The sequence below is a fragment of the Muntiacus reevesi genome, chromosome 18 (assembly GCF_963930625.1).
Source record: "Muntiacus reevesi chromosome 18, mMunRee1.1, whole genome shotgun sequence".
Taxonomy (NCBI): domain Eukaryota; kingdom Metazoa; phylum Chordata; class Mammalia; order Artiodactyla; family Cervidae; genus Muntiacus; species Muntiacus reevesi.
In genome coordinates this window covers 39709253-39721852 of record NC_089266.1, presented here as the reverse complement: position 1 = coordinate 39721852, position 12600 = coordinate 39709253, and the positions used below count along the sequence as shown (strand labels likewise).

The following is a 12600-nucleotide window of genomic DNA, read 5'->3' as shown; positions in this document are numbered from 1 at the left end:
TGCAAAATGTTGCATCAGTTACTTTGTCCTCACGAAGATGTGCAATAGGCCACCTAGATTTTACTCTCCCTGTTTTACAGATGCAGGAACAGGCTCACATCTGTTTTATGACTTGACCCAAAGCACACTGGGTGCACTATTAATAATAAGGGATTCAGATTTTCTGTGTTTGGCTATGCCAAGTCTTCGTTGCAGCACGCGGGCTTCTCTGGTTGTGGCATGCAGGCTCGGGAGTTGTGCCGCGAGGGCTTAGTTGCCCACAGCATGTGGGGTCTTAGTTCCCCAGCCAGAGATAGAACCCATATCCTTTGCATTGGAAAGCAGGTTCTTAACCACTGGACCACCAGGGAAGTCCCAGGGTCCAGATCTTCTGATCTGGTCATACTGGTGTGTACCAAGTTCTCTTTTTTTAAACAGTGACAAATTTAAAAAAAAAACAGATTCAGGAACCACTTTTTCTCCACTGTGGAACCTGAAAAGTTAACTGGTTCATAGGGGAGTCCAAACAGTGACTGTGACTGTGGCCTCGTTAACCATCTAGGCCCCTCTCAGCATGAAGAAGCTGGACTAAGAGAAGAGCTCCGGGCAAGGCAGGAGGGGAGAACTGAGTGTTGTTGACTGCTCACCTGTGGTCCTGAGCGCAGGGGATCCAATCCTCAGGGAAGTGGAACAGGAAGAAACAGTCTTCCAGACGAAACCTACGGTGGTGGTGGTGGGAGGGGAGTGTAGCCTAAAGGGCTTTGATACAGAAAGTGTGAAAGTGTTAGTCGTTAAGTCGTGTCTGGCTCTTTGCAACCCCATGGGCTGTAGCACTCCAAGCTCCTCTGCCCATGGGGTTCTCCAGGCAAGAATACTGGAGTGGGTTGCCATGCCTTTCTCTGGAGATCTTCCCAACCAAGGGATTGAACCTGGGACTCCTGCATTGCAAGCAGATTCTTTATCATCTGAGCCACCTGGGAAGAAGGGAGCTATAAAAAAAATCAGCTGAAGGAACATCTAGAAGCCAAATCTGAATGAAGATCCATAGTGTAGATGAGCATTTGTTGCTCAGTGACTACAATTAGATGTGATGGTAAAATATGGAGGATTAGAATTTAACTTAGCTTCTGGAAAGTCCTAGCAGGAAGTAGTCCTTTGTTAAATCTGAGCAGATTGTTCCTTTAAATGTGCCCCATCTTCTAAGTATTGAATTTCTGTACCTTTTATTCTGCAAAAGCAGCTGAGACTCTTGTTTGAACTTTTCCTTCTCCAGCTGCATTTGGAGTTGCTGGTTTAAATGTGCTCATCCTCAGGGGTTACATTTCATCAAAGGAAGCTGTGCTTGAGTACATTCCCCACACCCCGCTATTTCAGGGCAAACAGATTTTAAGTTATGGGCGATAACAGATATACAGAGAACTGTAAAATGTAAATGTTTAGTCTTGTTTGGGTACTGCTGAGTTTGTGTCCCAGCCCCGTCTTAGGACTTTAACTTCTGGCTTGTTTCCTAAACACAATAAAAATGAACTCTTTGGTTCACATCTTTGGGGATGTGGTTTGCAGAAATCATAAATTAAAGTAACTTAGGTGGAACAGAGCCTTTTAACAAATAAGGTGAAAATTACTCCTTTTGCCCTTTACTTTCTTTTGGTTCCCAAACTTGGAAAGAAATCTGTGCTTTAAGTAAAGCCCCTTTATACCCAGGGTTTCTGAATGGGCTGTGGAAGAATTTGTGTTAGCGTCTAGTGCTTTGCCTCTGATGGGTGCCCATCTGGCATTTGACCAGGGCTGCCAGACCCGGAAGTGCCTGGTGTGTTCGAGGCCTCAGAGGATCATGATGCTGTCCTCATGCAGCCATCCATGGCGGTGAGATTCCTGGAGCCTCTGCTCCCGTTTGGCACAGTCCTGGGGCACAGGCTGCATTATTTTTATTGCTGAGACATTTTTAAAGCACCTCTCCTTCAGCTGGGGATGCTTTGTTTCCATAGCAACAGCTCTCAGTGCTGCCAGGCCAGCCAACAGTGTCAAAAGAAGAGCCATTCCATAAATCGAGCATACTCACCCCTAGATGTCTGCCTTTAGTGGATGTCCAGGGTCCCCCTGTTTAGGCCTCATCAGATATGGTCGCCCTTTGCAGTGTTTTCGTGGAATCCCTTGCTTCCCAAATGATTCTGGCGTTTATACCTCTTTCTGTTGGTCTCATCTTCTAGTTATTTCTATTGATATTTCTTATGTATCCCTCACAAGCTCTTTAAAGATACGTCCCCCATCTAGCAATCTTTTTCTCTCAGTATCTAGCTTTAGTATAGGCTGTAGGCGCTCACTTCTTATTGACGGGGTGAGCAAGAGATTGAAGTTTTCTTCCTCTAGAGAATGGCTCATTTGCAACATGATTTAGCAAGACCACCCCCAGATCCTTGAGCCACCCTTCTGGGTGCCCTGCAGATGTTGGACTTAACCAGCCTACTTGCAGAGCTCTAAAATATGGGTCATCAGCCTTTGTTCTAAGAGGGATAGTCTCATCTGAAATGTCACACTCCATCTGGGAAACCAGGGAGTAATAATACTTACCATTAGTGAGCCCCATTTATGAACTGAGTCTTCCACCAGGATTCTCTGGGTGACAAAAGACAAAGCCCAGTTCACACTGGCTTAGATAAAAGGATTGCTTGGAAGGCCCTATTTATTTGTTTATTTGGCTGACTGCTGGTCTTAGTTGTGGGATCTACTTCCCTGACCAGGGATCAAACCCAGGGCCCCTGAACGGGGATTGTGGAGTCCTAGCCACTGGACCACCAGGGAAGTCCCTGGAAGGCTAACTTTGTCCTGTTTTGAGCAGCCTCTGAAAGAATAGTGTTGCTGCCAGGCTTCTCAAATAACGGAAGGTGGCCCTCGAATACGGCCCTGGATCTTTCTGGGTGTCTCTCCATGTGTCGGCTTCATCGTCTCTACCTGGAGACCAGCTACCATCTACCCTAATTTCACATCCTGGGGCTGCCTCCGCCAGAGAGAGAGGAACTTTGTTTCCCAATTCATTCTGGAAAATCACAGAAAAGTTCCAAGTGGCCCAGCTTGGGCCTGGTCTACCTCTGGGACAGCCAACTCTGTTAGAACATAGAGGAAAACTCCCAGGAGGAAGGCAATGTATTGAGTAAACAGTATCCAAGGTGTTCACTGCTAAGCCCTGTTTTCCTTCCTGACAAGTCTTTGGATTGGGACTATTGTCCCTCTTCTGGGGATGGTGAGTGTGTGCCTCTTAGATGCTGAGGTTGAGTGGCTGGACAGAAATCACACAATAAGTGGCAAGATTGGCGTTTGAATCCCTGTCTGCTAGTTCAAGAACCCCCTGCTTTTTACTAATACTGTGTGTGGTCTTTCCAAACAATAGGAAGGGAACTGGCAGACGTAAAAGTTGAACAACAGAAATGATAGCAGAGTAAGTGGGAAAATATCATTTTCTTTCCAGTCACCTTGAACATTAGCCCCTTACTTTTTTTTCAGAGAACTTAAAGCCCTATCAGTTCTGAAAATGAGCAGCCTCTTCCTCCTTCCTGTGGTGGCAGCAAATGGGATCTCAGTTTTCAGTCTCTGCCCGTGGACTCACAGGATAAAGGCAGTATAATTCTCTCAGAGAGTGAAATTAGATGCATCTAGGAGCCAGAGGGGAGGTTAGTTTCTCTAGGCATTTTCATTGGCTCAGATCCTCTCTGTCTACACAGGTGGCAGACAACAGTTCTGGGGGGCGAGTTGGGGGGGGTTGAAAAAAGAACAACTCAGTGAGGTCTGTGCCAGGTTCCACACTGCTTATCTTCCATGCACATGACCTAGCGAGGCTTAGGTAGACCATTCAGCATCTACTTCAGGAGGCAAGGAAAATTAAGAATAATGGTTACAGTTAACAATGCACAAAAATACAGAGATAGCATAATTGATTCTGCTGAGTCTTCTAGGCTAGCTCAGTGGGTCGCCTTGAATCTCCCATTTGTAGAATCTCAGTCAGTAAAGAGGACAGCCACAGTCACTGCTTCCTAATAGCATCCTTGGATGCAGGTTGCAGCCACGCTCCAGTGCTCAATTTAGAAACTCCGCTAAGGGTGGATTGAAAGCAGACATTTTTGGGTGATTAGTTCTGTTTTTAATCCACATACAGCCCGGAATGGAAAAGTAGCCACATTTTATTTTAATGAGTGTCTAGGGGCAGTGCCAGAATCATTCTTTCAGCACATTTTCTCATTAGCTAGATATAAAAGCATTTTAGGGTCATTTAAAAGTAAAGTCTTGACTTTCTATAGGTCCTAGGATATTTCCAACTACAAAACACTCCTCCTCCAGGGTGATTGATTATTAGATATCAAATATTAGGGTAGGTGTTGAGAATGGACTTGCTTGACGGAGCGAATACTTCAGGAGAACCTTTTGGGCTCTGGAAAATGAATTATACTAAATTTCCTCAACTTCAGTACATTGTTATAACAAGCAAAAGTATTCCAGCCTGAAAACAAAAAAAAATCTGGCAGACAGTTTATCTTTCTTTAAGACTATGAAATGTAAGATGGTGTGAGTCTTAACTTCTTCGCTGAAAAAGTGGTACCTTAAGCAGAGACAGTTCTGGTAGGATGCCAGATGGAGAAGAAGAGAGAAATAGAGACAGAAACCCTCTCTCTGAGCAAGGATTGTGGAAACTTCTTCAGACCTGAGATCGAAGCGTAGGATGCAGCCCTTCTTGCCTTTCCTTTCACTGAATGTCATGTGTCTTAGGGGATTGGGGTAGAGAACACTTTGGCTTTAATACCATCAGCGGATCCTTAGACCATGACGTGACCACCAAGATCACAGAATTGGATGCACAATTCTGTGCAGTTGGATGCTGTGCCACAAAAAGTGAGTCTTTTTTGATGGGAACTTGCCAGCAGGGGTCTCTGCAGTGCTCTCTCACGCAATGACCAAACATTTTTTAGAAGGTCCAGTAGGTTGAGAATTTACTCACTTCTGGCAGCATTGGGGGCCTTAGACTTTACATTAGCCAAATAGATAACAGTTACAGAAGGTGGGATGCTGTGGTTTTGAACCACTGCTTACAGTGGTGCCTGGAGTTAGGGAGGGCTGTGCTCATCCAGAGCAGTAACTCAACACTGCTGCTCTTCTGAGGAGTACCCCATGGGGTTTATAATCTGTTGGCAAGTATTTGTCGAGTTCTAACTGTGCTCCAGCTTTTGTTAGATGCTGTAGTAGAGGTGAAAGTAATGAAAGTTATTTGCTCAGTTGTGTCCGACTCTTTGCAACCCCATGGACTGTAGCCTGCCAGGCCTATCTGTCCATGGGATTCTCTAGGCAAGAATACTGGAGTGGGTAGCTATTCTCTTCTCCAGGGGATTTTCCCAACTCAGGGATCAAATTCAGGTCTCCTCCATTGCAGGAAGATTCTTTACCATCTGAACCACCAGGGAAGCCCTTAGTTGAGGTGATGCTTTGTTACCAGAGTCACTTTGGAGAGTGAGAAGGAGCTATTGGTAATTATACTCAGACAGTCCTTCTCTTCTGTGATTGTCCGTTACCCACCCTCCCATCTACTTCCCTATCAATTTCTCCTCTTCTTGTTTTCTCTCTCATCTTCTCATATCAAAAGCTTTATGAAAAAAATAATTAAACCAAGAGTCAGCAAGCTTTTTCTATTAAGGACCAGGTAGTAAATGTTTTAGATTTTATATATCATCTGGTCTCTGACAAAAACCCATTCATGCTATTGTGTGGTACAAGTGAAGTGTGAAATGTGAAGTTGCTCAGTCATGTCCAACTCTTTGCGACCCCGTGGACTGTAGCCCACCAGGCTCCTCCATCCATGGGATTCTCCAGGCAAGAATACTGGAATGGGTTGCCATTTCCTTCTCCAGGGAATCTTCCTGACCCAGGGCTCAAACCCAGGTCTCCCGCATTGCAGGCAGGCGCTTTAACCTCTGAGCCACCAGGGAAGCGTAAAACCTAAATGAAAGGGATTAGTATGATCCAAGCCAGCACTGTTTACAAAAACAGGTGTGGCAGACTAGATTTTGCCCTGAGGTGTCATTTGCTGGTCCCTGATCTCGTACACACTGCCTCCACTTTGTCACACCACTGTCCATTTCTGTTCCCTTGACTCCACTGAACCTGTTCCTGTCAAGGTCATCAGTGACTTCCCTGGTGTTCATTTTGGTGGCAGTCTTCTGTCCTAATCTTCCATGAATTTTCTCATATGGAAACACAAAAGACCCAAAAAAGCCAAAGCAATCTTGAGAAAGAAAGATGAAGTTGAAGGAATCAGGCTCTGTGACTTCAGACTATACTACAAAGCAACAGCAGTCAAAATAGTATGGCACTGGCACAAAAACAGATCATTTATTACTTTTTCACATTTAAATTTTGTTAGAACTTGATTTTAGTTTGTCATCATCTTAGGAACTCTAATGTTGGGAATTATGGCAGTCAGCAGTGCTCAACAGAATCTTGTATCCTTGTTTTGAGGAAGTAAATATTAGAAATGAAAAAGGGAATTCCTAGGAGGGGTGGGGAAGTGTAGTAGATGGACATGGATTCACACGGGCCATGGCTGAGGATAGGAAGTGTCCAACAGTGGGCAGGCCTAGAGGTGGTGAGTGAGAGGGAAGAATAGTAGGTATGTCTGTGTGTATCTATCCACAGGTGCAAACGTACATTTGCCCAGGCTGGTCATAAGCCCTGGAAATAGACCTAGTTAGTATCTGTGCAGTTTTTTACACCTATTACGTCCTTGAATCCTCCCAACAACACTGGAAGTAGGTTGCCTTGTCACCCCTTTGCAGATGAGGAAACTGATCCCCAGAGAGGTTGTCCAGCTGGTATGTGACGGCACAGGGAGGCCTCAGACACCTTCCTTCTGGTTGGAATGTGGCGGGATCTCTTCCTGCTCCACAGCTGTTTTGGGGGTGCTGAATCTGGGAGTGAGGAAGGCAGGATGGTGGGAAGCAGAGAGGAAACAGTTGCTGAGTGAGGCATCCTTTCGGGAGGGATTGGGGTTGAGGGGCTGCTCAGGGAGACCGAGTTCCATTCCATCACCCGTTTGGACTGGTTACTCCTCTTCAGGTAACATTTCCCAAATTACAGATACCAATGCCAATTGTTGTTCTGAGACCAAACCGTCTGATTAAAATACCTTAGCCCAGATGGCAGACATGACCAGTATAAAAGCTCCTTTGCTCCCCAGCCTTGGTAGATACAAGTTCAGCGATCCAACAGAGCAGATGCACACTCTGCCTGCCCTGGGAGGTGGTATGAACAGCTGTTTATTCAAATAGCATCACCTCAGTCTTCACAACGAATGGTCAAAGGAAGCTGAGACAGTCTCACGCAGCAGCTTGGCATTCCTCATCCCCAGCCTGAAACCCCTGCCGATCCCAGAGGTTCAAGGTCAGAAGAGACCTCTGTCGGGGCTGAGCCACACTGGATGAGATATTCCAGAAGGAGGAAGTAGTCCCAGCAGCAGAACAAGTAACCTCCTGGAAGCCAGGGAAGGACAGGGAGACACAGTCCCTCCTTCCAGCCAGGGAGGAATTACCTGCCCAGGAAGCTGCCTTAAGTTTGCTTATTGAGGATGTTTTTCAGCAAAAAGGAAAATGTGTTAGTTTGTAGTCCAGAGGCAGCTCTATCTGGCTTCTGCTGAAGGCGAAGGTTCAAATCTGTCAGGGCTTTTGTCCTCTTGCCTACATCACAGCTTTGCTGTCCTCTTGCCTCTGTCAGGGTGTTCTTCTCTGGGAGGCTGGCTGTTTGTCCCGTGCAGGCACAGATGGCCACACACAGACTTTTTACATTTCTAAAGGGCTCAGGAGACCCCGTTAAGACAGACCACTCTTAAATCCAAAATAAATGAACTGTGTTCGATGAAATAAAACGAGTTCTTCAGGCCACTGCCTCCCTCACCAGTATGTGTGTTCTGCTAGTGTGTAACTGAGCACCTTCTCCGCTTCCCAGATGTTCCTTCCCAGACTGGCACAGTTGCAACTGTGGGCTGTAATGCTTTTCATGGGTGTCGTCTTCATCGGGGTTTATTTCAGTGGAAACATTTGGCTCACCATTAGCTTTCTGCGTCCCTTTGTAACTTCTTTGATTTCTAAGTGGGTACCTAGAAATGGCTTTAAGGTTGGCCACAGTTCTGGAGTCCTCATGCACAGCTCTGATTTTTTTTTTTTTTTGAAGGCTCCATCTTCTGGAGCTTCCAAAATCTGGAGCCACCTTTGTGTCTCTGCAGGCTTTTGAGGGTTACCGCATATGTGTGCACATGCACACATGCAGATGTGCATTCCTGTTTCTTTGTTGTCATCAGCATGTTTAGTGTTCGCTGAGATAGAAGGAAATAGTTTAGTTTTTAAATTAAAACTTTATGATTCAACTTGGCAAGAACCCTGAATGTTTATCTGCCTGTATCCAAACGCGGGACTCCCTCTGTCTCTGCTGCCCAGGACTCAGGTGAAATCATCGGCACAAGTGCAGCGAAGCAAGAGAGCTCCCGGCATTTTCTTCTGAGGCTGCACTTGATCACAGTGTAGAGACTAGTGCTGCCTTATGTTTCATTTATTCCTCTCATCCTAGGCACTTGAAGAGGCCCAGAAAGCGATACAGCAGCTCTTTGGAAAAATCAAAGATATCAAAGACAAAGCAGAAAAGTCAGAGCAAATGGTGAGTTGTTTCCTCCTGACATTTTTGCACCAGCAGAGGAAGTTGACTTGTCATCCAGTCGTGTACTGGTTAATAGACTTGTTCTTCCCCCTTGCCACCAACCACACCCAATGTCTCCAACTCCAGCCCTGGGAGGACACGCCACACCCATGCAGGAGGAGCCATGAGACACGCAGTGACTCAGCCTCCCTGCTGCTGGCATCTGCAGCCCTCTCTTTAAGGAGGGAATGTTCTTTTCTTCTCCGTCCCCAAAATAGTTTTCTAGTCATTTTGGATTTCTCTCTCTAACATTTGTTTGCATCACCCATTTCTCAGTTCAGATGTACAACATGTGATACCACTTGAAAACTGGGCTTGGATCTGGGGGGCTGCATCCCACTGGTGAGACGCCCTGAGGGGTTTAAGGTCTCCCTCTACCAGTGGTGCCCTCCAGGGCTGTGTTCATCTGCCGACTGAGGGGCTCACCAGTTTTTCCATTCTAAATAGGAAGAATAACTACCTCTAAAGGAATTTGTCAGAGGAGCACAGAGCATAGTACTGGGCTAGTGTTAGTTGCTTAATGAATGAAAGCCATTATTACTGTCATTTTCTCCCTCCTACTCATTTTGGTCACACAGACTCCTGCTGCTGCTGCTAAGTCACTTCAGTCATGTCCAACTCTGTGTGACCCCATAGACGGCAGCTCACCAGGCTCCCCCGTCCCTGGGATTCTCCAGACAAGAACACTGGAGTGGGTTGCCATTTCCTTTCCCAGTGCATGAAAGTGAAAACTGAAAGTCAAGTCGCTCAGTCGTGTCTGACTCTTAGCGACCCCGTGGACTGCAGCCTACCAGGCTCCTCCGTCCATGGGGTTTTCCAGGCAAGAGTACTGGAGTGGGGTGCCATTGCCTTCTCCGACACAGACTCCTAAACCCTCACAAACTTCTCTCTCTACGTCTTATCATAATCCACTCGGGGACAGACCCGAGGTCACACTCCAGAGGATCCTGCGCTTCTCGTCAGTGCCCATTCGGCAGGGCTGGGCAGGATGTGGAACGTGGGCAGGGCGGGCCTGGCTTCAGTGGTGGGCATGGGAGGGGGGTCAGTTTGATATCATTACTGAGCAGCACAGCCTCTGACATCAGATACCTGCCTTCAGATCCACCGTCTCTCTTGACTCCCTGTGGGCCTCAAGCAAGTTATTGATATTTACCCTCTCGGTACCTCTGTTTCTTCACTGTGAAGTGGAGGTGATAGTCGTGCATACGTCATGAGATTGTGGGGATTCATTGAGCACTTAGGATCCTGCTCTACTGGGAGCAGCGAGCGCCTGAGGAGGAGCGGAACGGGACAGATTCTTGAGATGAGGCAAAGGAAGAATGTTCAGGATTTAATGACTGATTAGTGACACAGGGGGGAGAAGAGTCACAGATGATGCTGACTTTTAACATAGTAGTTAAAGACCTCTGATGCTTGCAGTAGAGCTAAGGAACACAGAAAGAGAGGCAGGGGTTGGTTTTTTTTTTTTTTTGGTGGGAAGGAAAATGATGATTTATTTCAGTGTTGGAAAGGAGTGATCCAGTTATAGGGCCACACTCATTTCCTATCTATTCTTGATCTTCTTTTCCCCCAAACTTACTTATTTAGTAAACACATGATAGATTTTTTTACCCCCCCTCCCCCAGACCCCGCAATAGAAATAGAGACATTTTGGTAGCCTGAGGGTCATATAGAGAGCAGACTTGATGGGGCAAGTCCCTGGAAAGAGACCTTTTCCTGTTAAGATTCAGTCAGCTTTTCAGGATTGTGAGTGTGGAGCTGAGCTATTCAGGTCATGAACCTTTACTTTATAGCTTCACCGAGGGTGATCAAACTAAAAAATCAGGTCACATGATCTTAACTCACTGGGCTTTTTCACTTTTAATGGGAGATCTATCTTTCTAGCAACTAGAATGTTTATGCCTGCTATCTTTTCCTCCAGGTGTCAAAGAACCTGGGAAACCAAATTACTTTTCAGAAAATTTCTTGGTCAGCATGGACTTGGACAGTTTAGTGGAGAAATCCGCCTAAGTGTTAATAAAGTTGGAGAATTGTTCCCATCTCACTACTGAATGTATTTTTCTAGTGACTGAAATACATTATGTTGGCCAAAAATTTCATTCAGCTTTTTCTAGACAGTCTTGTGAAAAAGCGAATAAACTTTTTGGCCAACCCAGTACTAATATTCCCAGCTACAATGCTTCTTTCTCTTGGGATTCCCCGCCATACCACCAACCACCATCAGCACTGTTGGAATTTTACTCCCTCAATTGCCTTCTGTCTCCCTGAAGACTCTCCTCTTATGATACTATGTTAAGCTTATTTTGCATGGGTTACATTTTAGTCCTCTTGAGATTTGAGAAGAAATTTTTCTTTGTGGAGACTGGACAATGAACCCTAGTTCCATGAATAAAGAACATCTCAATAGAATTAGCCGACTCACACTATCCATTTTGTACCACACCTAGTCGCCCTGTTGCCAGAAGGTAATGTCCTTGTGGGAGCGTACTTTCCTGACCTTGTGCAGAAGGAAATCCACTGTCCTCAGCTCCCAGACCCCGTGTGCTCCACACTCAGTTACTATTAGGATCACACCATTTGGGGTGAAGAATAAAGTTCATTTCATTCTCACAACTGAGGATTTTGTAGCCCTGGGTAAAGTCTGCTGAAGAAATACCAAATTAAATGTAAACGGGCTGATTGGAAATTATTTTGGGTCTGCACTGGGAAAACACCTGTGTTTTCTCCAAGGGCTAACTCGAGGTGTGTTTGTCCTTATTTTGTTTGCATTATTTTCTTGTGAGGCCACTTCCAGACGGCTTGACATCCATCTTAACCAGCCTCCTTTTTCTCCTGTGGTTTTGCACTATTTAGGTGAAGGAAATCACCCGCGACATTAAGCAGTTAGATCATGCCAAACGCCACCTGACTACCTCGATCACAACGCTGAACCACCTGCACATGCTGGCGGGTGGAGTGGATTCCCTCGAGTAAGCACATAGGCGGTGTGTCCCGGGTCCACGGGAAATGAATGAGTCACAGAGGAAACGGCATTGTAGGTTTATTTACTTCTCAGCCAGGAGGGTCTCCCCACTCTGCCTCACTTCCTACAAATCGGTCTCAGGTGTTGAGACACCACTTTTGTTTTGTGCCCTCAGATGCTCAACTTCTAACAAACACCTGAGACTTTGAGGTGACTAAAGGGGACCTGGAATGCTTGTGGAGAATGACTGCAAGAACACGGGTCATTTCCTTGTGATAGATCTCTACCTTGGAGCTTGACAGGAGACATAGGGCTGTATAGTCACACACCCCAACCTCTGCCTTGGCAAGTTTTCCTACTGGTCTTGGGCTGAGTTTCACTGGCATTGAAGGTGCCTAATGGAAACAGATCATTGACTGATCATTCAGCCCACTTTACTTTTTTTCAACCTAGTTGTTCAAAGACCGAAGATTCCTATTTGGCTTGCAAAGCATCTGTAGGGAATGGTATGTGAGAACATGAGTAGCAGTATTAAAAGGAGGAGCTGGTTACTGACCACAAGGAAACAGCCCCAAAAGGCCTTCTTTACCAAGATTCTGACCTTCTTGTTTGCTGCTGTGGTCTCTCCCAGGCTAAGAATTCCCCTAGTCCCAACCTCAGCATAATCTCACGGGTGGGCAGAGAAAGAGCACCTTCCTAGGAATACAGACACAGTATCCAAAGTCTGGGTGAGTAGGGTGCAGGCTCTTCCTGGTGTCTCCCTGATGTCACATGGGCTTCAGCGATCCCTGGACTGTTCTCCTAGTGACTGGAACAGCAGTGTCCTCGCCCCTTCCTCCTGGTGCTCCATGCTTTCTACCAAACCAGCAGACCAGGCGGCAGTAGCCACATAACTCCTCGACTTGAACTTGATCCAGTCTCTCTAAGTGCTTCAT

The 12600-nt window shown here is 46.1% G+C and overlaps 1 protein-coding gene across 1 annotated transcript in view; it reads left to right on the top strand.

Annotated features, from left to right (window-relative positions):
- VPS53 (VPS53 subunit of GARP complex) overlaps positions 1 to 12600 on the top strand; it is a 125178-nt gene that overhangs the window by 22445 nt on the left and 90133 nt on the right. The window contains exons 6-7 of the mRNA XM_065908851.1: positions 8578 to 8664; positions 11557 to 11672. Of these exons, the coding sequence (XP_065764923.1) occupies positions 8578 to 8664; positions 11557 to 11672 (203 nt within the window). The remainder of the gene's footprint in view (positions 1 to 8577; positions 8665 to 11556; positions 11673 to 12600) is intronic.